Raw genomic sequence first — 27,833 nt, 5'->3', positions numbered from 1 at the left:
CCACAGACATCTCTTAGGGCTCTTTTGTTTACTGAATCCTAATGTGTTAACACTGAATAGAATTGGGCTCTGCCAACACCTATCCCCTTTCAATAACTAAGCCATTTAATAACCATATTCTATACTGTGTACTCACAGCACCAAACAGTACCAGAAAAACAAGCACTATTCTGTACAGAAAACAGCACGGAACTTAAGCCTTAGATTTTTTTTTTTTCATTTTGGAAAACAAAGATCCCAAATACACCTCTCAGCATTCTCCAGAAAGAGTTACACCAAGCCTGCAGGTCAAGCACCACATAAGACTTTGGTTTATAGAGAAACATCATAGAAGATTCAGGTCCAGAATAATCTATCAAGAAGAATGGACTCTGATACTGACAAGTTGCTAAGTTACTAAGACCACATGTATATTAAAAATGTTTATACAACATTTTCCTTTTGATTGAGTAGTAGTTGTTGCTTTGACAAGGAAAAAAAATCAGACAAGTTGTTGAAACAGATGCCAAAGATTTTATACAAGGAATGTCATGGCTGCTTTCTCTTTGTGCATTAACATGGTAGTAAAGCTACATGCATAAACAGCACACAGGCCACAGCCTACAAACCAAGAACACATTGCTCACCCATTAAAAAAATAAAGAATACTTTGAAGCACAGAATTATGCTAGATGTACAGAATGTCTTTTAAGAGAGGATTTCTACCTACTCATGCCCTTACTTGGACAACAGTCAGTTTATGGCAGACTTTTGCTTACAAAAACATAAGACAGTCCGCAGTAAACTTGGCCAGTACCGAAGGTGTCCTGGAACATCTTCTAAGTCTACTTCCTTGTGTAGGCTGGATGTAGTTGTGAAGGGACAAACACTTTGTGAGCATGGTCTTTCAGAGACAAAGTGAGAACCGCTTGTTACAAGGAAAGTCAGTACACTTGTTCAGAAGATAAAGTTCTTTATAGCAGTTAATTTAATTATACAGTCTTAAAACAGGGTTTTGGGCATCTCATCACACAAGAGCACATTTATTAAGCTGGGGAAAAAAATACCACAGTTGCAGGACACTGCATTAAACTCCAGCCACTCCAAGAGGAGGCAACTCTCATGTGGTGAAAGAATTTTTGTCTATGTAAGCCAAGAAGGGAGAATTTTAGGCAGTTTAATCCACAATGGTCTCATACTTCTTATAAGTGGAACCACAAATCCACAGTACATGACAGTATAAGTTAGGTAAAGTGGTGCTTTTCATAATAAAATCAGTGAATTCATTGCAGTCCTTTCATAAAAGGATGAAGTCCAGTGAGTGCCAGTTGCTAGGAGCAAAGAAGAAAGGTTCCCATTTTCCAGGCTGATTTGTAAGTTCATATTATTAGAAGAAACTAAGACAAGTCTGTGCAGTTTCTATGTAACCATATCTGAGAACATAGAGGCTTCAGAGACTATAAGATCACTTAAGAAGTGGGGGAAAAGCAAAGTCATCACAACCCAAACAACTCAAACTTTGTATCGCAGAATTGCCTACAAAACTTGTTCTCTTCTTCTGCTCCAGACAAAACTTTTAACTGCAATGATCTTACAGAGAAACTTGAAGAAAACCTGAGTACATGAAAACATTGTCAGGGAGAGAAAAACCCTGCTACCTTTTGATCTGGTATTGAAGTTGAAATGGCAAGATCAGAATGCTTTGCCTCGTGCCATAGGATTTGCTTTACCTTTCAGAGCTCTACCGGTCTCTGCCAGGGAGTCTGTGTTAACTTGATACCTCTTGCACTGCAAGACCATTGCTCATATCAGTTTAATAAATCTGGGTTTAATCTTCCATGGCCAGAAGAGCAGCACCTCTAGATGCAGAGTTGGCTGAACTACCAGGTGTAATTCATATATCAACACTGGAGATTCCTGGCAGCAGAGTCCAAACCTTCCTCACAGGACATCATGATCAGCAAGACATTCCAAAAGAAGAATTAGAAGGCCATAACTCTGATCCAATACAGTAAGGAACACCACCATCCATCATTTGAACTAGGAATACTCAAAGCTTCATTTTCAACCATATTCTTAATATACTAAATTATACATAGTTGATATATATATATATATAGAGTTGGTTTTTTTTTAATTGGAATAAAATACACTGGATTTTGGGTTGCTCATTTACAAGGGAGCTCCCTCCCTTTCCCAGTTAATTGGAAATTAAAACCTAGAGGCTGAATGTAAGCTCATTCCCAGTGTTCCAAGATGGATATAACACGAGAGGAGGCCAGAAACTGGAAACATGCACTCTGGCTGCAACAGGTTAGAAGGCGAAAGGGAGACCAGACATTTTCATTTGTAACCCTGAGAACATAAGGAATTGCAACGATCTGGAGAGCAGCCTGGGGTTAAAGGTCACCAGGCTTTTTATTGCAGTTAAAGCAAACTCGGACTGGGTGATCCCATCCGCGAGAGGGAACCGCTCTGCGGTCATGTGAGCACTCGTCACAGAATCCCTGGCCACAGGCCCGACAGTGGTGCTTGGAGAGTTTGATACTGAACTCCTTCCGGCAGTTGTGGCAGTGCAGGATTTCATGATCTGGTACCCAGTATGCAGGCCGGGCAGCAGATTTTACCAGACCTAGGGAGGAAGTGAGGTGTGGGGATGAGAAAGAGGGAGAACAAAATCCATGAACATGAGCATAGCAAGAACGTACTCCAGTGGAGGCACTCACACACTGCAAGTCATACCGCTGCCATTAAGGGGGACGTGACCTACTGACAGAATCCTTCAGTGCAATGAGTGGCCATTTAGGGCATTCTACCATTCTCCCACATTCTGCCTCTCTTCAAAGAGTAAACTGCATCTCTTTTAATAGTGGCATCTTGCCCTTCTCAGACTCTTCCAGAGGTTAAGACATTTGCTTTTTCCTACCTTCAGTTTCAGCTGTAGCCAAAAACACCATCAAATCACCAAACCAAATATTCAGAAATGCTTGTACTGTCTGAACTGAGAAAAGAATCTATTCTGCCCTTCATTGAGTCAGAGAGCAAACACCCACAAAGGTGAAGGCTGGACATGCTGTAGGCAAAGCAGTTGAACAATGATCTGCTCAATGAGTAGGAAGTCAGGTGCAACAACAGAAGATTCAAATGTTAAATGTTTGCTGACATACCTAAACTGCCACCCAACACAAGAAAGAGCAGCAGAGGTTCCCTGCACTAAGCTCACCATGAAAGATCAGACTACTAATTCCCTCCTCATCCTTACCAAGCTGGACAGGTTCAAATTCTCAGCCCTCCCCTCAAAAGTACCAAGAAGTACCAGCAGTATCATGAAAACACTTAAAAAGCACTCAGCATCTCTGAAAGAAAATCAAACCTGATAAAATGTTTCCTAATTGGCCAATCTTTAGGGAACTTCAAATGGCAGGTCACTGCAGTGAAACCATCAGAGGAGCATGAATTACTCACAGCGTGGTGCACAGTTTTGCATAAAAGGGTGAAAAGAGAAAGTGTGAACTGCAGAAACAACATGCTGAAAACCAAGAGGAAACATCAAGCAGAAAAGGTCCAGAGGGCTGTAGAACTCTCAACAAACAGTGGTATCACAGCAGAGGTGCCAGCCTGACACACAAACTTTTGAAGTTTAATAACAAGTTTTGCTCTTTGAAAACAAAAATGCCTTTAGACAAAAAAAACCCATCAGAACAGACAAGAACTCACCTAAGGGAATGTCCATGGCTGTCACCACCGCTCCAAGGGTGTTTTGCACAGCTTCCCCCACTTTCCTGGCAATAAGTGTACCCCCTTCCTCATCTGAAGGCAATTCTGCCACATCTGCATGACACAAGGGTGAAGGGCTCAACACTTAAGTCCACACCTTTTCGGCCAAATTTCAGTTAATTTACATTAACAAAACCAGCAGCAAACCCAAAAGGCAAGTTGTAATCTCTCCTCAGCCTTTATGTTCCCCATCCACAATCTTGGATTGCAGAGTGTTCATTTTAGCAAAAATGGACAAAATATATAGTCTGCTGTAACATAAGCACCCCTGCTCTAATGTTAGCACCAGACCATTAGCAGTTGTTAGGAAAACAAAGTAAAGATACAATTAGAAAATAATTTTGTCAGCAGTTCAGGTGCCTGGTAAGGTCATCTTTCTTCCAAAAGGCATTGAGCTCGTCAGCTTCCTTACCAAAAACTGTTTGGAAACCCAGTGTGAACAACACTGTCTACATCCACGGAAAATGGTTGTGATCCAGAAACTAGGGACAAAGACTTCAGTGCTCAGGGATAGTTCTGCCACAATCAACTCAAGATTACCTAACTGGATGCCCCTGTTGTCATAGCAGTTGTCACACACGCGCACTGGTGCTGGTCCCCAGCCTCGCTCAGGCACTGGACGGGTCTTGGAAGAACAGCCATCGCAGAAGCCCTCTCCACAGGCCCGGCAGTGATGCTTTGTGTCATTATCTTTGAAAGGTGTGTTGCACTTCTTACAGCTCTAATCAGAACAACACAGAAGGAAGAACTGTTAATTTGATCTTCCTGAAGTAAAAAATAGAGAGCAGAAGCCCAGGATGGCAAGTTTCAGACTGAAATTTTGAAAAATGCAGTTGCACACAAGACATGGGTGCTAACAGCCCCATAACTTTACCCCAGGGAAGTGATTTAGAACAGTAGGTGTATATTGGTTAAGCCAATATATTGCTATAATCCCTTCATTCACAATCACAAATAAACACAGTCATATCATGCAGGGCTGAATGATGGATATTTGACCTTTGTGTGGAGTAAGAATTCAGAAGGCAGTTTTCATCGAAGAAGAATCTGTTTCCCGCAAGACAAAGGGAATCCTTTCCTAGTTGAACTGTTTGGGTCAGCTTTTTGCACCTGGTACGAAACCAGAGTTTAATCTATAAAAATAGTACCATCAGCTGCAGTGGCCAGATTTAAGATGCTGATTATTTGCTTTGAAAAACAAATGCATGCAAGCCAGGATTTTCTGTAATATTGCTGGGATAGTAGTTCACAAAGAGCAGGGAGAAACCGTCTCTTTATGAGGGCTGGGCCAAGTCTCTGTTCATAATTTCTTTGGCTAAGAATGGGAATAGGAGAGAGCACTTCAGTTTCTCAAAGTTGAAGGAATAGGAATTGTTGCAGTAAAACAAAGAAGTGTTTAGAATCTGCAAAATACTTTATTACTTAAAGAGTAAGGAAAAGGGGTTTTAGCCAGGCAAAGCCTTTCTCTCCAGCAGCTGCTATTTACCAGAATCTGAGAGTTGGGTCTCCAGTAAGCTGGGGCAATCTGGTCTGTCAACCAGGAGGTCACAGCTTTTGTAGGTCCCAGGCTAAGTTCAGATACTGACTGAGCCATGAAATTCATGCCATCCAACAAACGCTGGGCTGCATTGTTGTTGTCTTTCAGAAACCCATCAGTCTGGAATGAAACAGATACCGATTTGAGAACAAAACCAGGGAAACCTTTTTTTGTAGATTCACATGACTCTGCAACCCATTACTCCTGATAAACTAAGGGCAAGCAGGAGTAAAAGATTCACCAGCCCTGCTTTGAAAGACAGAAGTAGGTTGGCAACTTAGCCATTTCAAGATAGCCAAAAGATGTCTGAAAGCCCTTGCAAAGTCTCTTTTGAATAGCAGGGACCAACTTAATGAAAGGCAATCTATTTTCTCCATCAACATCCAGAAGAACCAAACTAGCATGTGCATGGCTGCACACATACACAAAGACTATCCAGCAACCAGACTTACCCCTGGCCAGACATGCTCAATTTCTGTCCTCACTACAGTGTTCACAGGGTCTTGGTTGCCAAACCAGTACTGCCGGCTGCGATACACCACGCCGCAGTTGGGGCACTCGATCACGTACCTGCACAGGAGGAGGACAGGTCACCTCTCTGGCAAGTCCCATGCACCAGGCAGCACAGAGACCAAGAGAGCAGAGAGATCCAGCTGCAGTACTCACCCTGACCAGGCATACTTGGCGAGGCCCAGCCAAGGGGAATCCGTGGAAGCAGAGGTTTTTGGCACCACACTGACCTCCATCCCTCGTTCATAACAGGCCTACAACATAAAGGCTCAATATAAACTACATTATTGGGAATCCAAATTTACATCTGGCTATTGTTTGGCCACATAAAGCATATAATTAGCATACAGAGGTCCACAGCAAAGGAGCACTCATCAGAACTCACTTAAAAACAAAGCAAAACCAAACCCACTATCAATAATAACATCATGGAAGTATTTCTACATCAATAAAGACCATGACTGTAGACAAAAATTTTCCTGTCTCCTGCACAAATCCTTAAGAAAAATTGGCTAATACCAAGCACTGGGCATAAGCAAATAAGAGTAACTATGTCAAATATATAAAAGGTCAACATCACCCAGGTTAACAGCAGCCACCTTCGAAATTTAGCTAGAAAATGACACATAGCACACAGAGGTGATGAACTCTCCAAGCAAACATACAAGTCAAATAAGGATCAATTTTTCTTGTCAAGGCTATGAGCACCTCTGACATTAAAAACAAAAAAAGGAAGAAAACAGGCACATGCCTGTGATAGTCCTCATTTACTTGGTCATCCTTTCCTTTTTCATTCTTCAGACCTTGTCCTTATATCTCACCTTGCAAGTGTAGACTCTGTTATCATACTGGTGAGAATATCTGCATCGACTTTTGGATTCATGAGGGACTCCTTCCTTTGCATGGTTCATGCTCTTCTTACAGCCACACCTGATTATGCAAGAGCAATACATGAGTTGTTGCTCTTAGACACAGGATAGATGTCACCAAGATTTCATTTTTACTGCTATCTTACATTTTTATAGATTATGTGCCCTCAAACCATCTTCACAACTGTACATACAGCAATGACATAATTTATTATTGAAAGGCAGGCTCTTCAGAAAGAGGTGTAGCAACTGTTTCCCATACAAAGCAGCACCACACAACAATGCACTGCAGAAAATGCTCAGCATCAGAAAAGAAGCATAACCAACCACAACATTGTGCTGCTATACAGCCCCCAGACTCAAAGCACAGACTACCATCTACTGCCCTTCCAGCCTCAACCTTGGGGCTCTTTCCAGAGAGCTACAAGCCAAGATCCAATCAAATATGGAGCTCCACTTAGACCTAGTCACTGAATACAGTCCCACCCCATGATGTATGCATTAGGATTGTTCATACTGTTTAAGCAATAAAAATAACAGGAAAAAAACATCATAAGACATTTCAGGGGATTTATTTCGACACTCCTTTCTTCCTGCCCTGCTTGCATTTGGGAAAAGATATGGGCAGCACAGGTTTGTAGTCATGCACAAAAACAGAGTGGGCAAAAACCAGGCATCCAGCTGGGATGTGGCAATAGTGACTGTCCAGTTCACATAAGAGTTGAATTTCAAGCTTATTTTGCCCAGAAGTACTAGCTGAGGATAGATGATGTCAGGTGTCAAGATGTCACAGAAACTTTACATTCTGTGGCTGCAGGTGGGCACAGCACTATCCTTTAAGAGGATGGAGATGCATTTTTCATCTACTTACCCACAGCTGAGGCACACAGAGGAGCATGTGAAATATTCATCTGGAAAGAAAGAGCTGTGAGCCATCTGGTCATCTGGGATCTCCCCACTGAACCGGTCACTTAGAGCCTGTCAAACAAAAAAGAATGAACTGGAAAGAGATTAAGGGCAATGAAGACCTTTTGCAAGAAAAGGCATGGATTCCTCTACTGGAGGGGGGGGTGGGGGCAGAGAAAGTACACAGCTAATAAATGTGTCTTAGTAGCCTGGAAAACAAAACAAGGATTGGAAACGAAGCAAGAATGCAATCTTGCACTTGTATGGAAATTACTTGAATACTTTTAAGATACTCTTTTTCTCCAGAAAGTACACAGCTAATAAATGTGTCTTAGTAGCCTGGAAAACAAGGATTGGAAACAAAGCAAGAATGCAATCTTGCACTTATATGGAAATTACTTGAATAATTTTAAGATACTCTTTTTCTCTGCTTTCCTCTCCTCCTGTCCCTAGTTTGAATTTTGTAGTAGAAATGCGTTGTGGAAAATTGCATGCACCTCTGTGCATCCAATCCATGCTCAAAATAGCGGGGCTCTTGTTAAATGGGCTTTGCATTCTGGAAACCTCTGAAAAGAAACTCATAGGATCATTTCTCATAGTTCATGAGAACACATTTTTTGCCTCTTGGCTGAGAAAGCGCTGCCCTGAGCTTTCCTTCAGCCACTTGAACAACTGCTCTTCTCTGGTGAATTGGCAAAACTGAGACAAAGGAATTTGTACCCTTTCCTAGGAACATCCATTCTCAGATGAAATCAGTCCTTAGTCTTGGCACACTTAACTTTTTAGGTTCTTTCAGGTGTTATGTTTAAGGGAAAAAAAAAAAAAGCACTGGAACAAAGCAAATGGTTAGTTTTTCTTGATGGAGATCTCTGAAGGCATGAGATCTAGCTGAAACTCTTCCTGCAGCTGAGTTTTATATAGTGGCTGCCTGCCTTTCTCTTGCTCCTCCTCCTCTCACAGGGCTGGGGTAGGTGGAGTGGGTGTATCTTTGCTGTCTAACAAGGGTTGACTGCACACACACACAGACTTGTGTGTACCTATCCTACCACAGCTTCCCTCAGATAAGTACTCTATTTAAACATTTTATTTCACATAATTTCAAGGAAATTTGCTTTACATCCTCTTTTAAGCTTGACTGATACTGATACTTTTGAATGAACTCAAAAGTTAGAGGAAGTGGACAGAAACCTCTAAAAAGTCTTGTGTCCTCAGCAAGTGAAGCAAAAGAAGTTAATTTGTAGTCAGTAGTGATTTGAACACAGCAAACACTTCACTGGTCATGAATTTAAGTACACCAGCAGCTATATCTGATACCAGGCTACTTGATAATTGCAATAACATCCTAGAAGTTAAATTAAAATTAATGATTCCAACTGTTTTCCCCCTTGCTGCCTGTCTGCTCCCAAATGCAGAGAACTGACTACATGCCATCCTGACACTTCCCTCTGTGCTTCAGCTACCACTAATGCAGAGCAGCCAGAATTATCTGTTCCAACAGCTGTGACTAACACCAGAAAAGACTGCTAACACTACCTCCTTCTGCAGATATGCCCTGGCTCTGCCTGCCCCTCCCCAATGACAACTGTGCTCTTCAGGCCAAAGAAAATATGATGTTAATCAGGCAGTAGTATGTGGAAAAGGAAAGACTGCACATTTAAAGACCCAAAAATCCCTCCGACACCCTAGCAAAGTGAACCATCTAAGAAAATCACTTGTTCTAAAGTCATACATCATTTGGCTTGATCCCATCCTGTTCCCTACCCGCACAATCCTTCCTCCTTTTTGCCTCCTAGTCCTTGGGTTATACTACTCAGTGCTAGCTTTTGCCAGCTATTAACTCTCTCCAAGTCTCTTGCATTTTCTCCTCTTGTGCTGAGGCCAACTTTAGGAATTTTATTAAAAAACCTTTGAAGGTCTCTCTTTGTCAATCACTGTCATGAAGTGCTTGTCACTCACAGCATCAGTTACTTTTATCTTCCCAGCTCCAATTTATGATCTTGCTCAGTTTGGCTCTTTAATTTTTCTTCCATGGTCTTTACTGAAGTGTTTGTTTTGAAAAAAAGAAACCTACTCAGCCTCCCTGGCTGTTAGACAAAATTATCATTCTCATGGAAGACTTGCATGCAAGTCTGCATTACTGTTTCAGGTGCTCTGCCTTTCTGAGCTGCAGCTGAGTTAATATCAACAGTGGTACAAATAAACACTGTGACAAACTCTTCTTCACTTACTTTTAGTGCTTTGTAGATAACCCCGGGCTGTCTAGGTGACCGAGTAGTATTGTTCTCCAGCTGCTGCTCCACAGCTCGCCTAAGCCCAGAGAAATCTGTTGGAGGATTGTACGTCCTTGTTCCCTTGTAGTGAATTGAGCTGAAAGCCTCAGGAAAACAGCTTAGCTTCCGAAACCGATCCTGAATGAGCTTCTCAGGAACCTCGGAAGGATGATCTACATATAAGAGTATCAGCAAGTTCATATACAACTGATTGTTTAAAACAATACTTTAATTGCATAGGACTTTCACATGCAACATAGACCTAGTTTTCTTAATTAAATCTTCTAATACATCTGGAATGCAGTTATCATTATATTTTAAAACAAAGAAAAGAAACTTTCCAAAAGCGGTCTCTCTTTTGTGGTACACAGCTTTAAATTCCAAGACCAAGTTTCTCAGGTAAAATCAGACACATCTAGATTTTGAAACATAGATATCCAGATTAAGGAGCAAGTTAGGACATAATACAAGGAAACACAATGTCAGCACATTTGTTAAATCTTCTCACCAGACCATAACTTGGTATAGCTATTCCTAGCACCTGATAAGTGGAGGACATAAACATTACATGGGGCTGCCTGTTCTCCATGCCAATCCTGTAGCAACGAAGACCAAGCCTTTATCAACAGTTTGTACATGGCAAAGCACTTCAGAACGGGCCATATCAGGTCAGACTCCACAGAGCCAACCACATTCTCCTGCCTACTTCCAAGCACCTGCTGTACATTTCAGAATAAGGCAGGCCCCATCTTCCCTGTCCTAAAACTACATAAACACACTTACTTAAATTATCCATTGAGACAGATGGGTACAGCTTTCTGCATATCCATATATGCTAAGTGGTTTCTTTCCTATTCCTACTGTGATCAGAAGTGGCCATAAAAATATATTTTTTTTTGTAACCCTGACTTTGCATACAGGTGCAAAGTGTCCTTATGGGTCACTAAAGGCTGAACTGATGAAACAGCAAACGTAACAACTTCATGAAAGGCTGAATTACTAATCAGCAAATTGGTATATAAAGAAAGGATCTGCCTTACAGGTAAAGGTTATTAACAAGTTACTCCAATAATAACCAGAAAGAACATCAAGTTCTTCTACTAGTTGAAAACTTCACTGTTTAGAAAAGCCAAAATGAGAATGTGGATCAGCCAGGACTGCTGAGGTATTTATTACACAAGACTTGGCTCCTAGATGTTCACAAACAGCAGGACTGAGCCTCAGCCACTGTTGCCCTTGGGATAGACTCATGTCCAAGAAGTTCATGAAGAACTGTCTCCCATGGGAGGGATCTCACACTGCAGCAGGGGAAGGATTCCTCTCCCTGAGCAGCAGCAGGAGCAATGTGTGATGAACTGGCCATAACTCCATTCCCTGTCTTCCTGCATGGCTGGCAGGGGAAGGAAGTAGAGCTGGGAAGGAGGAAGGGATGGGGGAAAGTTGGTTCTAAGATTTATTTTACTTCTCATTACCCTGCTCTGATTTTGTCAGTAATAAATTCAATTAATACCCCCAAGTCAAGTCAGTTTTCCCCATGATGGTATTTGATGAGTGATCTCTCCCACACCTTATCTCAACTGATGAACTTTTCATTATATTTTCTCTCTCCTGTCCACTTACGGAGGGGAGTGATAGAGCAGCTTCGGTGGGTAGAGCAGCCTGGTATCCAGCCAGGGCCAACTCACCACATCAGTTTTCACCTTCATCTGCCGTATCACCCACACTCATGAATTTGTATGATGACCCCTCCTGTGGCTGACAGAACTCATTACTATTCAGTGCTGAAGTTCAGCTGGCTAAGAGGATTATTCTAGCTGATTTGGAAGAGGGAATGCTCTTCTAGTTCCACAGCCTGGTTCCCAGACTGAAACCAGTGAGAGCAAAACCCAAATCACATTTTTACATGGTAGTAAAGAGTGCTGAATATTCAATGCAACCTGACAGGTTACACACAGTGTTTAGCACATTGTAATTGGAATTGCCTACTCACCAGAGCCCAGTAGCTTGGTGTACACAGTCTCATGAAAGATGATGACACCTGGACCCAAAGTTGACAGAGGAACATCTAGGCCACAGCGGGCTGTGGTAGCTTTTAGCTCCTTGGTGAAGTGTTTTAAATAAGCCTCCGAGGCATCACCAAGGAATTTGAAGAGGTCATTGTGGAGCCTGTCAGCACGAGTACGGTAGATGACAAGGTCAGAGATGGCCAGGACCTTCAGCAGCAGCCGTGTTCTCTGGCTCAGGTTGACAGTGGCCCCCAGGAGGCCCTCCGTATCAATGACCACCACTTTGCGGACAGGGTCATAGGCTGCCCAGACTCCAACTGTGCAAGACTCCTGGGCAGGAGACGTCTTGAAGACTTCCCGGCCATAGAAGAAAGTGTGGTTAAGGGTGTGAGACTTTCCATCCCCTGTGTTCCCAAAGATGGACACTACCTTTAGGTGCTGGTCAGGACTGCAGTCCAGTTTCTTAATAAAATCTTCCTCATTCCTTACCTTCCAAAACAAAAAGAGAAAAATATTATAACTATGTAATTGGAGTAGGCAACACTGAAAACACAGCTCGCGTCAGAATTCGTAAGATTTAAAAGAGTGACCACCTTCTCTTCAGATTTCATCATAAGTTTCTGAAGCACCAGGAAGTACAAAGCAAAATACTAGAATGCAGTTTTGTAAAATGTACACATTGATGGGATTTATGTTGCTCCATCATGTAGCTGTTTTGGAAGTGATGCCTCACTGTGATTATGTATGTAGTCAACTCTCTAGTACCTCACCCCATTCTCTGAGACAGCCCTTTCAGACAAGGCAGCACAACACTACTGCCAAGTCTGTCAGAACAGCTACCTGGAGCATGGCAGACTTTCTCAGTAGCACTGGTCTCCAGGTAAGCACGCAAATTCAGGAGTGAAAGAGGACATTGCTTTTACCACTTTAACTTGCCACATCCACAGAGGTTGAGCACCTGTTTAGGTACAAAAATCTCTGCCATGCACTTGTGCTGCATCTGTCTACAGCCAGGGGTTTTCAGACACAAACTGTCCTATTCCCACTGCTCTCCAGCTGATCAATCCTTCAGCTGGAAAGTGGGAGCAGAGAAGAAGCAGCATAACTGTGCACTGCAGTCAGGTGCTTGAAGCAGGTCAAACTGGCTCTCACAGAAGTGCCACAACTACTTCAATGATCCCTTTCATAATTTACTTATTGTACTTTCATTAAAAAATAAAACAAATGAACACACACATACAAAACCAAAAAGAAGAGCAGGTATCCCTTTGGCTTTACATAGTTTAAGTGTCAAGCATCCTGCTGTCTAGGCTAAAGAATAGGGCATTTTCTGTTCAGATACTGGAGCAACAGGAGCAGATAAACAAGCACTGAAACGGGCTATGGCTCTGTACAAGAGCCTGCCCTGATCTTATTGCAGAATAAGTCCTTGGCTTTCATAGGTTTCATGCTTCATTCGTTTAGCTCTTACTTTTTTGTCTTCCAACAGGTTTTATCCACATATTATATGACAGGAAAGACTATGACAGGCACTTTTTGAGAAAGATTAAATTCACCTTCTTAATCTCAATTCCCTCTTCAAGGAATCCCCATCAACTAAAAAGAGCAGGGCTTCTATCCCCTCTCACCTGCCACTTAACTTCTGGAAGCTCTTGCTATTTTCATCCTGCAAGTACAGTTGGAAGATCTCACAGTCTAGGCACCAGAGAGGCAATGAGGTAATAAATGGTTTCTTTGAACAAGTTTATTCATAAATCAGCAAATCAGTTTAAGGCTCAGCCAGCCCCATTTGCTTTGGTCAAATCTATCAACAGCACATAGACTTTGAAGGAAAATAAAAATCAGCCAATGTGCCAGATTGTGGTTGGGAATAGCGTTCACAAAGAAAACCTGTAGGCAAATCTATCAACAGCACATAGACTTTGAAGGAAAATAAAAATCAGCCAGATTGTGGTTGGGAATAGTGTTCACAAAGAAAACCTGTGGGCTTGCAGTAGCTTCTCACAGACTCAAACCATTCAAGGCAGCCTCACAGTGTAGAGGACAACAGGAAATAAGAGACACCAAAATGCTCTTAAGAGAATCTTTCCTGGTGTCTGTGGGGGAACATCAAGATACACTGAAATTACAGGTGCACAAGAAAGGGTCTGCCTCCTTGGTAGATGTGATTATTAGCTTATCATCATGAAGGTAGCTTAGATGATAGATGGAGTTTTGCTTACTGTCTCTTAAGATGTCTCTGTGGAAGAAAGGAAGTTCTTCGTTCATGAAAGAGCTCCTAACATATCCTAACATAGCTCCTAACATTCACATATTTGACAATATAAAAATTTTATGTGTACATAAGCAAAAAGGAACATGATAATGTCTTCTTCAAAAATGTTTTGGTTTTAACTCCCACCTCCCAAACTTCTCATCAAAAAGGTGACAGGTCCTTTTTGCCAGAGTCAATAGTTATGTGCTCCCTGGACAACACAAAAAAATATCAGTTTTCAAACAACTGCTTAAGTATTGACATGATAGCTAATGGTGAAGATCTTTTAGCCAGCACTAGTTATTACTTTGGTAGCAGTTTGGGAGAATAGGCTGAGTCAGTAATGTCAGGAGACACAAAGGACAGTAGGGACAATAGGAATAAGGGTAACTCTGAGATATATTCCCACCTTTAAGAAACAGAAGTGAACTCAAAGTTACACTGAGTATCAAATCACATACCCAAAGTTATTCCCTTCTAAGTTATCCCCTTCTAGGCTCTTTGCAGACCTCCTTTCAGGACAGAACTCAGGTGTGATTTGAACAAACAAGTTACCCAGGGGCACAAGAATGCACCAAAGTCTAGTTAGCCCAATGTTTATGTTTCACAGGACTTGGTAATGAATGAGGAAGAATTTCAGACATGAAATGAGTAAATGTTTCCTAGCATACTTTACCAGTGCTCAGAAGCGGGATGACCAAGAACTTGAGCAGTGGTTGCATTTAGATGCTCATGGTAGAGAACCAGACCAATCCTTCCTTGTAGAACCTAGTCATAATTTTGGATCCTGCAACATCTTTACAATAAATTCCATGTGGGAGGAGAAGGAACAAAACCAAAACCAAGTCAAAAGAAGTCCTTGAAGCCCTCCCCTTTGAAGGTGAAAACGCTTGTACGTCACGGTGCTCCTTGCTCTTGTGCACTAGCTGACTTTAACCATAACCAGGAATGATAATCTCAAAGAACCATCCACAACAACCCCCATGTCAGTAGTCCAATTTACTTTCCTTGAGCAAGTTCTTTTAAGACATTTGAAGTCTGAGTGGGTGTAGTGTCAAAGCAGTAATCCCAACTTCTTTGTTTTGCTTTTCATCTCTAAAACAAATTGGTATGGTACCACCTTCTGTTGCTTGTGCAAGGGGCTCATGTTTCCATAACTGTGTCCACTTCCATGTTGCCCAAGAGCTCCAGATCTCTGAGGTTCACAGCAGAGGGTAAATATGAAACCTTCCTTATGTTGCACACCAAAGTAAATTCAGCATGAAAACTGTATGTCTAAATCAAGACATGAGTCACATCTCGTCAGCCCCTTCTTGATTTTGCCATTTCTAGTACCAGAAACTCATTTACACTTTTGTTATAGCCCTTAAGAGACTCTCTTTTAAAAAGAAGATTAAATCACAATTTCAATGTACATTGAAAATAAGAGAGAAAAAAATATAAAAATCTATAAAGCAGATTTCTTTCTTTAACTACAGCCAGTAAGACTAACCTAGGAATAAGCTCCATCACAGTAAAGTGCCACCACCAAAATTCACATCTCTGCAGGGCACCTCACAATCACTCCTGAGAAGGCAGTGCACAAATGCAAAGAAGTGAAACTGGCTAACCCAGCAACTCAAGTGCAACAGGCTATTAAAAATGCAACTGGAAATTCCATACTTTTGCCCCAGAAGAAGCTTTTGTTGATATCCACAAGTGTCTCTTGTTATCAAGTGACAAAAAAGATGGTTCCTTGTGAGGAAGAGAAACTTTCTGCTATGAAACCCAAAACATCAACAGAGCTATGAGACAGTCCTTAAACCACAGTAATTCAAAACCAGTTTCCTCTGAGATCTTAGGCTAATTCAGGCTCAAAGTGAACTCAGGAGGTCATTACTTCCTCTGACTTTCAAAGTCTTTCAAACAAGAGATTTTGATCATAAACAGGTGCTCAAGAAGAATCAAAGCTGACTTTTAAGTCCAAGCATCTCCAGTTTTCTACCTTAGGTTGCCTCCTATACCTTTTCTTCTGCATGACTTTCCATGGAAAATATAATTTATGCCATTACTCAAGTCTTCCACATGTAACTTAAAATCACAATCTAATTAACTAATTTGATACAGAAATAAGTGCCTCTAAAAGACAAAAATCCTAAAAGATTGATGAAAAGGGACAACAGAGTAGAAAAGAAAGCTTCCAATAACCTTATTGGGGAAAGAGCATGTCTCATGTCCACCCCCTGCTGCCTCCAAGACACAGTAGTAGGCAGAGCAGTCGTGTCCATACGTGCCAACCAGTAAGCATGCTCGCTGGTCCATGACAGCACACATACTGCTGCTTACTCAAAAGACAGAAAATGTGGACAAGCACTGGATAATGGGAAGACATCCCAGAAATTAGACTTCATTATCAATTATACTGGTCAAAGAGTTACTTTTTACTATGTAAATGTTTTATAGTAGCCTGAGAAAGTTTCTGCAAAGGGCTGTGTCAACAGATTAGTTTATAGAATTGTATATGTCACACCAGTAGTTCCAATCTGGTATTCAAGAGAAAGTTATTAATCACTCATCACTTATTAATCACTGATCCAGTGAACACTTAAGTAAATTAATCACAACTGTCCTCAGTGATCTCCTAGCCTTCAGCCAAGCTAACAGTGGACATCCTCTGGAGTCCTACAGAGCCTCAAGCCCAAATTGAAGGACCTGACACCAGATGCAGGGAGGACAAAATAAAGCAGGGGACAGACACACTACAGGGATCTAAGGTTAGATTCTGACACTTTGATCTTATTCCCCATGTGGACACAGGACTGGTTCAAGCAGATGAAAGCACTTGTATTAAGGGTGTTTCCTAACCTAAGAGTTTTTTCCTGTTTATTTGTCTTCACTGCAGTACCACCTATGGGTTCTGTGAGAATTGTTATCAGCCACAGTACATACTCGTGGACGATACTGTCCCTGAACTGGATATATTTTTCAGACCAAAATTACCCTGTTCCTTCCCACAGCGCTGGCATAGGAATTCAGGTTCAATATCTTCAGGGGTTTGTATGGAGTGTAACAGCATGCGTTTCAACAGGACTTACAGGTCCCTGCAATGAAGGGCAGAGGCTGCCCATGTCTGAGGCCCATGTCTATTATTACAGAACTCTGAGAGGCATAGACAGAAGAGTCAAGTCCTGCTTAACAACAAGCTGGGTTGCTTTGCTTAACAACCCTACCCAAAGAGATCATATTTTAAAGGTTTTAAGACAGTGGTGGAAAAAATTAAGGGGATTGGAGGTAACCCAATTTGACTGGACTCCTCCCTAACCCAAGAAGCAATATTGACTGAAATATTGCTATTACCAGGTAAGTTAACCTTGTAGATGACAGCTAAGTTATATTAAACTTCTGAAAGCAGAAAAAAACTACAAAGTCTTTTTTAAAAGACTAAACTGCTTGCTGAAAAAGTACTTTTTCAAGAACTGAAAACTAATAAAGACTTTGAGGTGAATGCAAATGCTGCAAAAAACCCATTAACATAATAGTATCATCTAACCCTAAAAGAGAACAGAAAACAATGAAGAAATCAGGATTTTGCATACTAAATATCTTTCAAGTTCCTGTAGATGTTAATATGGCTACAGAGCTACCAATTACCACCCGAAAGTCATAGCTCTAGCAGCAAAGACCACAACCACATAAGGAGACTTGCCCAGAAGACATCAAGTCAACCAGCAAGTTCATGCTGTATTCCCAAATACCCCTAAGATTAACTCAATTACCTGTGTGGTCACTACTTATACCACTGTCCTTGTTAGGAGGGGCATTTACAAATTTACTTGTATAACAGTTGCATTCTTCCTAGAAAACAGGGGTTATTTTCCCAATTTCAGGGTGTTTGAACGAGGCAGGCCAAAGGACTCAATCTTCTGCCTTTATGTGATCCTACAGCAAAGCATTACCAACCCAGGTAAAAAAGCCAGAAGTATGTACTGCAGTGACATCTGCCTCCCAGTGATCACTGCAGAAAAGAGAAAGTGAAGGCAATGGAAAGGACAGAAGGGCTAGAAGACAACAAGCTGATTGTCTTTTGAATTACTTTCTTGATTTATTTACAACATTACTTTCTTGAATGTACCCCAAAGGACTCACATCCAATTTCTACTGGCAGCATCCAATAGCACAAAAGGATTCATTGGAAAAATGCAAAGAGGGGTACAGCAGGGGAAACACTAAAACACCCCATTTTTCCCCTCAAGACTATTTAATTCGGAAACTGAATTATAGCACAAAAGGATTCATTGGAAAAATGCAAAGAGGGGTACAGCAGGGGAAACACTAAAACACAAGACTATTTAATTCGGAAACTGAATCAAGTTCAGGAACTTGTTGAATGAAAGTGTGGGTAATTGCAGAGTGGCTTGCAGGCTCTCTCACCTGTGTCAGTGACAACTGACTCTTCCTTCCACATCAGCACTCATATAGCAGATGGACAAAATAGACAGGAAAGAAGCAAAGCATTTGACTTTAATTAATGCCCAAGAGTACTGCATCATGAAGGTACAAGAAGGTACTGGTTCCAGGGAAAAGCACTACGGCTATGTTAAAAATTTGCTAAGAGTCAGCCTGAGACTGTCCAAGCAGCTGTGTTTGTTAAATGGATGGCTCTCTCTCCTACCTTCTAAAAATACTCTTCAAAATACTGGTATATGTCCAGCGGAAAAAGGAATACTCCTAACCAGCAATTGCTGAGTAGTTCCGCTACTACTTTATTCTAAAGACAGAAAAACACTGCACTTAAATTTAGGTGAACTGACAACAGACTGAGATAGGAGGAATATTGAAAAATAACAAAGTAAGAAGAGAAAAATTCCTAGAGTGTAGGACAGTAAACTCCCAAAAATACTTTGGCAAGAAAACTTCTCTAAAGCACAAAGAGGAGGAAGACTCATCTATAATACATCAAGAGTATCAAGGGACAGAAATTATATATCCTGATCCAACAGATCACACCAGTCTAAATAATTCAGATCCTTCAATATTTTTCCTTCCTCCTTTATATCCACGACAAATATACTAGCTGTGACTCTTTATTTTATAGGATATGGACTAAATTTCCCAGAAGTTTACACCTGACTGTGCTACCCTAAAGCACAAAAGAAACCCCAAAAAAACCACAAAAACATCACAAACACATTCCCCCAACAGCAAATGAAGCAAGAGTGTCACAGGAACAAGCACTATTTGCTAGACAAATGTAAGTCATACTTAAGAGATCATTACCTTCTCTCATAAAAGAACACATACATTAGCTCCCATTAACAAAGAATACTTGACAAGAAAAAGTGTTCCTAGAGACTCCATTCTCTCATCCCTAGACTTTATCCAGGCTCAAATCAGTAGATAATAAGGAAAAATCTCAGTACTTCCATCAGGTTTACAGGAATGAGAAAAGCAAAGCAGCTAGCAACCCTGCAGAGTAATCACTATGTATGTGTAACTTTTTAACAGGAGGGGACAGAGGAGGACACTTGGACTACTATGCTGTTAGTGACAGGTTATTCAATGATTGTACAAAATGGTCTGCATTTCAATAAGGGCTGTGAGTCCTTCTGCATTATCTTAACTGACTGCAAAGCATTACATAGATGCTGCTCATATTTGCTGAGGGGAAGACCTTACTCCTTTAGGTGTCTAGATCTTCTAGAAGGAATACAAAAAACCTCAAGGAATGGGGCTATATTTAGGAAGTTGAAATATCTATTGGCACAACAAAAAGACCCTGCAAACTGAAGAAAGGGAGCTCATATGGGTATCTCAGGGGAGACAGCAATAAATGTATGCTCCTTTTCCCCCATAAAATTACACAGCTGGAGAAATTATTTTTGTGACTAGATAGAGGAAAATTTTTCTTTTCTTCTAGTCTCCTTAGTAAGTCAGACTACAAAGTCTGCATCTTTTATTTTTGTTTGCAACTCACAGATTGGGTAATTTCTCGTGACAGAGCTAGTTTCTGGTCAAAGATGAGCAAACTCTAAGGCAGATAATTAATAACCAAGCATGTCCTCTATCTCCTGGGGTCAATGAAAGACTTTTTCTACATCTATTAAGCATATGTGCTGAGTCCTCAATTAGGGCTTTGGACAAAGTGCTATCACAGAAGCCATTAGTGACACTACAACCAAGTTCTGATCTTGTGGTAAGAGCTCCCAACATCTGTTCCCCAAGATAAAAAAGTTGTTAAGCATTCAGCCCTGCCTCAAAAGCAGTAGTAAATAAAAGTTAATTGTACAACAGACATATAACTCTGCTTTATGCTAAAGAGCTCTTTCGCAAGTGCGTTGCATAAAGACAAAGCAAAAATGGAAACTGTTCCAGAAATTGCATAAATATAAGTACAAGTGACAAAGAGAGATCCAGATGAGTAGAAAAGTTCATGGGGCAGTAAGAGAGCCCCAGGATTTGAAACAAGTATCACAGCCTGAGTCATGTTTTTATCACCGTATTTCACTGTGTTTTTCTTAATAGATACACAAATACCAGTTTAAAAAACCCAATTAATTGACTCTGACTTCTTATGGGAAGTGCCTCCTGTGTGCACGGGGCAGCACTAGTGACAACACAGTGATGCTTGTTTGAGAATCTGGGAAGTTCTAGATAAGAAAGGAAAGCTTTATAGCTTTCCTTTCTGGAACTTTCTGGGAAGTTATAGATAAGAAAGGCAGAGCAGATCAGGAGATTCAGTTGAGGGACATACACATATAATAAAAGAAGGCACACAGTTTGAGTCTAACAAGGTGAAGAGGAGATGTGGAAGATGTAAAGAATGACATGACCAAAGCAATTGACTGAGGAAGTAATCCCCACAATATCATTCCCAGATGAGCAAGGAAGATAGACTATGTCAGGGCCAATTAACAAACAGATGTAGCAGTTATCAAGAACAATTTGATTGAAGCCTCAGCTTTAGATATGCAATAGATAAGGCCAAAAGTTTAATACTGTATAAAGAGAAACTGCATAACAGAGCTTGAGAAAGACAACCTAGAATGGGGTCTAAACTGCATGTGATGCCAGTCTGGCAAACAGTCAAGTTTTGTTTTCCAGTCAAAGTCAGTGAGGTCTTATGAGGAACAACAAGTCCTGGAAGAAGGAAGAAAAAATTCATCATCAGGATGCCTGGGGACTAAGTCACAAGAGTTGCAAAGCATTGCAATGTGTGGTGTGAGACAGCTGGGACTGGGCTCCATAAGGAACAACTTCCCTCTCTGTCTTTCCACAGACTTGCAGACTTGCAGTACAAACTTGGATTTAACCTTTAACAACTTGTTTGGTTTTTTTTAACATGAGATAGCCAACCTCTTTTTGAGGTGCTCAGATAGAGCGCTGTTATGATGAACATCACAGGGAAGCCTGTATTTCACAGACACAAACTTTAGCTACCATTAGTTTTCGAAAAACAAACAGTGGTTTAAAATGGGACCTTTTCTGCCTATGTGGACTTGAACAAGCACAAGAAGTCCTCAGCTTTCTGAGCTTATGCTATGCCTGCAAAGCACAAAGAGCTTTGAGCAGGCCAGCACATCTGTGCAACATGGCACAAAGACAATTATGCAGATCTCAGAATTATCATAGCTGTATCTGTGTAGTGCTGAGCCCAAACTGAGAATTTCCACCTCTCCCAAACCAATTTGCTCAGGCACAGCTCCTTATGGATTAATCCACATTGCTTCTGGATCTAGAACTAGATCAGTCATTTGCTTACACACTATAAATATTCTTCTCTTTTAGAGCCACCACCTCCAAGAAGCCAACAGAAACAGCGAGATGAAACATAACCACTTGAGCTTAACAACTCCAGGTTCCAAAGGAAACTAAAAAACAAATCTTTTAGCCCTGTGTTCAAGTTAGATGTTTGTAAACAAATATCATCATCTGCTGCTCCAGCAGCATTAACTAGTTCCATCTAATTGGGGAGGGGGGGGGATAGTGTAAGGGTGGTTTAGCTTTTACCACCCGTAATTTTGTAGCCTTTAACACTGCTATGGCAAAATCTACCATTGATAGCAAATCAGCAGTTTCCTCTCTTATTTCCCAACCAATGCAACAATTTTCAAGTTCCAAAGGTCATTAACAGTTAAAGACAGCTGAACTACATAATTCTGTTAAATTCTTATCCTGTCTGCTCAAGCTTAAAAAGCCACACAGTCTCAAAATGTGAACCTCCATATTTCAAGTTACTAATATTTTGGCATTTTTGGACAAAAAGTTGGTTTAAATAAAGAACATTTTAATGATTTCTCCCCAAGTAATGACAAGCACAAAATAAGAGACTGATGATCACTTTCCTATAGCTAAATTGGTTCCTCTGTATTACCAAGAGCAAAAGACGACTACTTAGCTCTGAAGACATTTTCTGTGGCATCTGACAGGCCTTTCTAAATAAAGGTCCTTATGCTCACTAGCAGAATTATCACTATAAAAGCAAGCACTCTTTGAATTCCAGCTGTCAGAAAATAATTGAATTGAAATCTCTCAAACTGCTTTGATACTGGCTGTGAGATGTCACATACATATTCAGCTGTGAGGAAGAGAAGATCACTCCAGATGGAAGAGCTCTGATTCAATGTCTTGATAGTGAAATAAGATCATTTTTGGAGAGCTTTTTCAACCCAACCCTGTTCTCACCAAATTGCTATGATCTGATAAAGGACCACTGCTATCCCAATAAGGAAGTTGGCTTTATTGCCCATGACATTTAAATAGCAAATGCACTTGCTTGCAGGAGGCAGCCAAAGGTCTACCTCAATAAGGCTTACAGATTCATGAGTATAAATATAACTTAAACCAGTACAACCACACACAGACACAGTTTGTGAGCAGCTTTGCAGGACAGCCCCATTCCAAGGCATTTCAGAGCTTGCTCTAGTGGCCAGAGGAGGATTATTGAAAAGTCTGCATCTTAAAGTAATAGTTGCATCTGTCACACATTAAAAGGAAATAAGTGTGTGCTTAGGGCTTGGAGGCATACAAACTGAAGACTGCTACAGACCTGGAACTTAAGCACTCAGTTTACAGTCACTGCTGTCCTGCATAGTGTGTTCTATGTCAGTGCACCATAAGGACTGTCATCCTTTCCTCCCTTTCACCTTCAAAAGCCATGACAGTTCAGCAATTGGTACACCTGCATTGACAAAAATATGACCCAAGTATCTTGCAACTATTCTACATTATTGTATTATTACTGTGTACATACATATATATGTATGTACACACACTTCTATGGTATAGCATATGTATCAGATACATATTAGGTTTCCTTGTGATGCATGACAGGCTCATCAACTGTTACTGTGATGGATATAAATAACTGTCAAGAATAAGAATATAATCACAATTCTGTTTAATGATGGTAGCATGAGTATGTTAAATTAGAGCAACCGGATACTGAGGCTCCAGGTGACTATACATTTTCTTTCAGTGGCTCCTGAATGAGGTTTAAACATAGGGAATGCAAACTAAGTCAGAAAACAAAGCTCAATTTTTAGCTGTGCAATTAATATGCTCTGTGGCTTTCACACATTTTGCCTTCTAGAATGCTTACCAAATGTAAGGGCCAACAGGAGAGTTCTATAACTGCATATATTGAATGCTAGACTTTCTAAAATAGTGCCTCCTGGGAGGCTGTTCCTAGTCAACTAATTCCTATCATTTTTATCAGCAGACCTACTCCAATGGCAACTTCCCCTCTTTCAACAAAAGGCTAACATGTAATACTTGTGACAAGCCATATAGCTTAACCATGGTGTCTGTAGGACTTGTATGGAACACTTAGGGCACTTATTTCTATTTTGTTCTGCTCCTAAAAATCAGATGGATTTACTGGTGCTAAATGGCAGCAATGGGCTGTAGTCATGCATCAGCACTACTTGGTACAGTTCCCTCTCCTAGTCATACAGCAGGAAATTGTCTGTCAGCACTCCCATTTGCAGCCTATTGCAATACAACGTATTCAGTTTTGCTCAGGAACGATCAGCATCCTGCACAGACAGCTCTTATCTTTAGTTGTGTGTGTCTCAGTACAGGGTCAATTCTTTCACCAGCTTTGCTTACCAAGCCTCTTACAGGAGGCCCTTGCCACACATAAGGTTTTAATGAACTTGACCTTTTGAGGAACTCATGAGCAAGGCCACTCGAAGGCACTGTGTCTTTTTAGCCCAGGATGCTCAGTGGCACTTGTACTTTGCCTGGCCATCATTTTGTTACTGCTGCCGCCAATTACACTTCACATATTAACCACGCATCACAGCAGCCAGCTAGACTAAGAAAGAAACTAAAGCATCTTGTCTGTTCACAACAAACCACAACAGTTCTTACCTGAATCTCCTCAGTTTCATCCACCAAGAGGAAACTCACAACTTTCTCTGTCATCTTCCTTCTTTTGGTCTCCTCATCCATCCCCTCCTCCTCTTCCTGTTCTTGGGCTTTGCCAGCATGGTACACAGTGACAGGGTGCTTCCTTCTGTTCCCCCCAGCATGCGTTCTCTTCTGACACTCCACACAGAGGTTGATTTTGCACACCTGGCACCTCACTGCTGCAATCTGCCTTGAGCCCGTCATACTGGCATGCATTATGTTCCCATTGGCACCTTTGCAGGAGTCACAGTATGGGACGTGGCCGGGTCTTATACGGGTCCGTTCATGGTTCCGCAACCTTTCTGGCTGATGCAGCTCTTCTTCACAACGCTGGCACTGCAAGCTCCTGCACTCATCGCACTCAAAGATTGCTTCATCTGTCCCACTGCAAACATAGCTTTCCTGGCACAGGAGTGTCGTGTTCTGTCCTTTCTCCACAGTTTGCGTGTGGGCACTCATCTTCAGGTTTCTTTAAAGCAACGTTTTGCCCTCCTGTTTCTGTTCCAAACAATGATATGTGTAAAAGTCAGTTCCAAATTTACATAAAAGAAAGAAACAAGAAGAAAAGAAAGGAATGTTGTCTATACTTCATTTTAAATAATGAATATATGTTTCTGTAAGATGCATACACTGACCTGCTTTGCAGGAAAAGTGCTGTTAAGTGCTAATGAAGTTTTCTTCCTCCAAAATAAACTTAGACAACGTGGCTGGTTTAATGTATTATTATACTCAAATGCTGGTACACGTTCTCTCTCTACTTAGCTGTTTAACGTACTGTCAGTGACGACAAAAAACCCCTGGCTGGCGTACTTCAACAGATACAGCAAGTATTTCCCTGAAGCTGAGAGCGGAGACAGCTGGTGACACAGAGACAAAAAAGGCATCAGAAATGCACAAATGCATATATATGTACACACAGACACAAAAGGACCGTGTCAAGACTAGAAAATTCTCTGCTTTCACTCCACAGCTAAGCTCCTCCTTCAGAGAGTTCACAGTATTTATTTGCTGGGAATTTCCTGATGTGCTTCGCCAGATAAACAAAAATCTGCTCTCTTTGTGCGTTCCTTCTAGTAGCACTAGAAGACGATCGCTAGCGCGGTCAGGCTGACAGACGACGGATTTTTTTCCCTCTCCCTCTGCGCCCCAAGTTGACAGAGCACAGCCCCGAGACCAGCGCCCGCCGAGGGCAGCCTGCGCACCCCGCCGCCGCCTTTGTCTCGACCGCTGCCTCCGGGCCGCGTCCCCTGCTCCCAGGCAGCGCGGAGCCCCTCTCGCTCCGGGATGACCCTCGGCAGCCCCTCTCCCCGACACTCCCGCAGCCCCAGGCAAGCGCTGCCCCGCAGCGGCCGCACTTGTGGCTCGTCCGCCCGCGGGGGCTGCAGGCGGACCCCGCGACCCGCCCGCGGTTACGTAACGGCGGTGCCGGCCGGCGCCTCCCCCCGCGCCCAGACCTACCTGGGGCTGCGCCCGGCGCCGCGCCGGCCGCCCAGGAAGGGGGAAGCCCCCGGTTCCTCCCGCCGAGCAGCGGCAGCGGGCGGGAGCCGCGGTGCGACCGGGAACAAAGGCGGCGCGGCACGGGGCGCCGCGAGCGGGGCTATTGTTTACAAGCCGGCGGCCACCTTTCTTCCCCTTCCTCCAGCCGGCACCCGGTGACTAAGGACTCGGGTCCCGGCCGCGGCTTCCTCCTCCCCCCCGTCCCCTGTGCGCCCGGGGGGGATCTCCCGGTTCTCCTCCCCCAGGGGTCGACCATGCAGTCGGGGCGCCCGGGGGAAGTGAGCAGGGCAGGGCCGGCCAGGACCCGCGCCCCCTCCGCCCGCTCCCCTCGTTGTCAGCCGGGATCAGCTGATCGCGGGGAACTTCGGGGTTATTTTCTCACCGCGGAGACGGGAAGGCGGCGAGCTGAAGGCGGGGCGGCGCTGGCACGCCGGGAGCTGTAGTCCGGAGGCTGCGCCGGCCCAGACTCGGCGCGCCGGCCGGGACGCGCGGCGCCCGTGGCGGGCAGGCGCGGTGCCGCGGCCCTCGCGGTGGGGCGGAGGTGTTCTGCTGCCCTCGTTTTGTTTTCGCCCCACTGTGTCACACCTGCCTGGGTTCCCCAAGGAGCTGCGCCGGAGGAGTGTGAACAGCCCCCAGCAGGGTTTAAAGGGACGAAATTCGTAGCGAAGCTCTTTCCTCCCACCGCCTGGAGAACGACAAGACGGCTGCTCCCAGGCCTCCAGGTCTGGCAAATGAATGGATCACGGTGTCCGCCTGAGAAGAGAGCACTTGGCACCCAAATCTAATCTGCCCTCATGGGTTTAAATGAAGTCTCGACAAGGAGAGCCACTGGTCACTATCTCTGCAGCCTTTGGGGCTTCTTTCAGGACTGTAGCTTCAACCTGTGGGTAAACAGCCATTATTTGCATAGCTGAAAGAGATTGCAGGTTCAAAATAGAGGCACACACCTGCCAAGGAATGGCAGATTCACTGTCACAAACTGGAGCCATGGGAATGGGAGGTGAGCACCACACAGAGATGGTCAAAGAAACCACTCAGTGAGGAAGGACCTTGGCCAGTAGTGGCTCCAAGCCCTTGTTGGCTCATGGGGTGCTACAAGAAAATAGCCAGTTATTTTTCATTGGCTGATTTCAAAAATATTTTTGTTGTAGCACAGCCAGTGCACAGGCAATTTCTCTTATAAAGTAACAACAGTCTTCAGCTGGATGTTTGGATCAAATGCTAGTGGTTACTTCACCAAAGGAGGGACATGCACTGTTTCCCTTCAGTGGACATTACATGTTGATAACCACTAACAGACAGTGCCCCATCCTTTGGTCCCCTGCTTCAGTTTTAGCTAAACAGTTTCAAAAGGGAGCCAAATTACAAAACTGGATATCCAGGTAGAAGGCACTGATTGCCAGTTTACCTCTGAAGTATCATCATTTCACAAAACGGAGTCAACAGGTCCAATTAGTGTGAAAATGAGGCATCAATGAATTTTCTAACACAAGGAGTGACTGAGGCCCTCTCAGAATTAAAGTGTATTGCTGAAGTACTATCATTATACTAGATATAATATATATCTATATATCTATTTGTGTAGGCATATACATGATTTAATTATTTCTTTTATGCAGCTTAGTGATGATGAATGACTGAAGACCGGCACAGTAACTCTCTTCTGTGTTCTCTTTCATGCTGTTAGAATAATGTATTTTCACTCAGTATTTTGCATAAAAGATTAATTGAAGAGATTGACAAAATAGACTGACATCTATAAGAATAAAGTTTTGGTGAACCAAATGTCTTCAGACTGAAAAAATCCTGAATGATGAATATAAATAATACATATGAGGT

At 42.4% G+C, this 27,833-nt stretch overlaps 1 protein-coding gene across 3 annotated transcripts; it reads right to left on the bottom strand.

Moving 5' to 3' along the window:
* Window positions 1–490: 490 nt before the first annotated feature.
* Window positions 491–26,182, bottom strand: ZFYVE1 (zinc finger FYVE-type containing 1). 3 transcript variants are annotated; one of them, XM_041427665.1, is made up of 13 exons: window positions 26,088–26,182; window positions 25,956–25,978; window positions 24,459–24,995; window positions 11,839–12,343; window positions 9,807–10,021; window positions 7,544–7,650; window positions 6,625–6,733; window positions 5,960–6,057; window positions 5,746–5,863; window positions 5,243–5,413; window positions 4,297–4,477; window positions 3,697–3,810; window positions 491–2,611 (listed from the first exon to the last, which is right to left on the bottom strand). In XM_041427665.1, the coding sequence occupies exons 3-13, from the start codon at window positions 24,954–24,956 to the stop codon at window positions 2,379–2,381; spliced, it is 2,349 nt and encodes a 782-aa protein (XP_041283599.1). In that variant the 5' UTR covers window positions 24,957–24,995; window positions 25,956–25,978; window positions 26,088–26,182; the 3' UTR covers window positions 491–2,378. The 3 variants fall into 3 exon arrangements, with proteins under 3 accessions (XP_041283599.1, XP_041283591.1, XP_041283608.1); XM_041427657.1 differs by adding an exon at window positions 25,133–25,354 and having other exon boundaries at window positions 25,956–26,094; XM_041427674.1 differs by lacking the exons at window positions 11,839–12,343; window positions 24,459–24,995; window positions 25,956–25,978; window positions 26,088–26,182 and having other exon boundaries at window positions 7,544–7,672; window positions 9,807–9,931.
* Between the last annotated feature and the right edge of the window lie 1,651 nt (window positions 26,183–27,833).

This window comes from Onychostruthus taczanowskii, unplaced genomic scaffold (assembly GCF_017590055.1).
Source record: "Onychostruthus taczanowskii isolate IOZ18803 unplaced genomic scaffold, ASM1759005v1 scaffold1, whole genome shotgun sequence".
NCBI lineage: Eukaryota > Metazoa > Chordata > Aves > Passeriformes > Passeridae > Onychostruthus > Onychostruthus taczanowskii.
This window is presented reverse-complemented; position numbering and strand designations above follow the sequence as displayed.

Coding starts and splice junctions, on each gene's coding strand:
- ZFYVE1 (XM_041427665.1), bottom strand. CDS start 24,956: ATGAGTGCCCACACGCAAACTGTGGAGAAAGGACAGAACACGACACTC. Junction 6,734..7,543: donor TCTGTGTGCCTCAGCTGTGG/GTAAGTAGATGA, acceptor TTGCATAATCAG/GTGTGGCTGTAAGAAGAGCA. Junction 3,811..4,296: donor CAACAGGGGCATCCAGTTAG/GTAATCTTGAGT, acceptor TGTGTCATGCAG/ATGTGGCAGAATTGCCTTCA.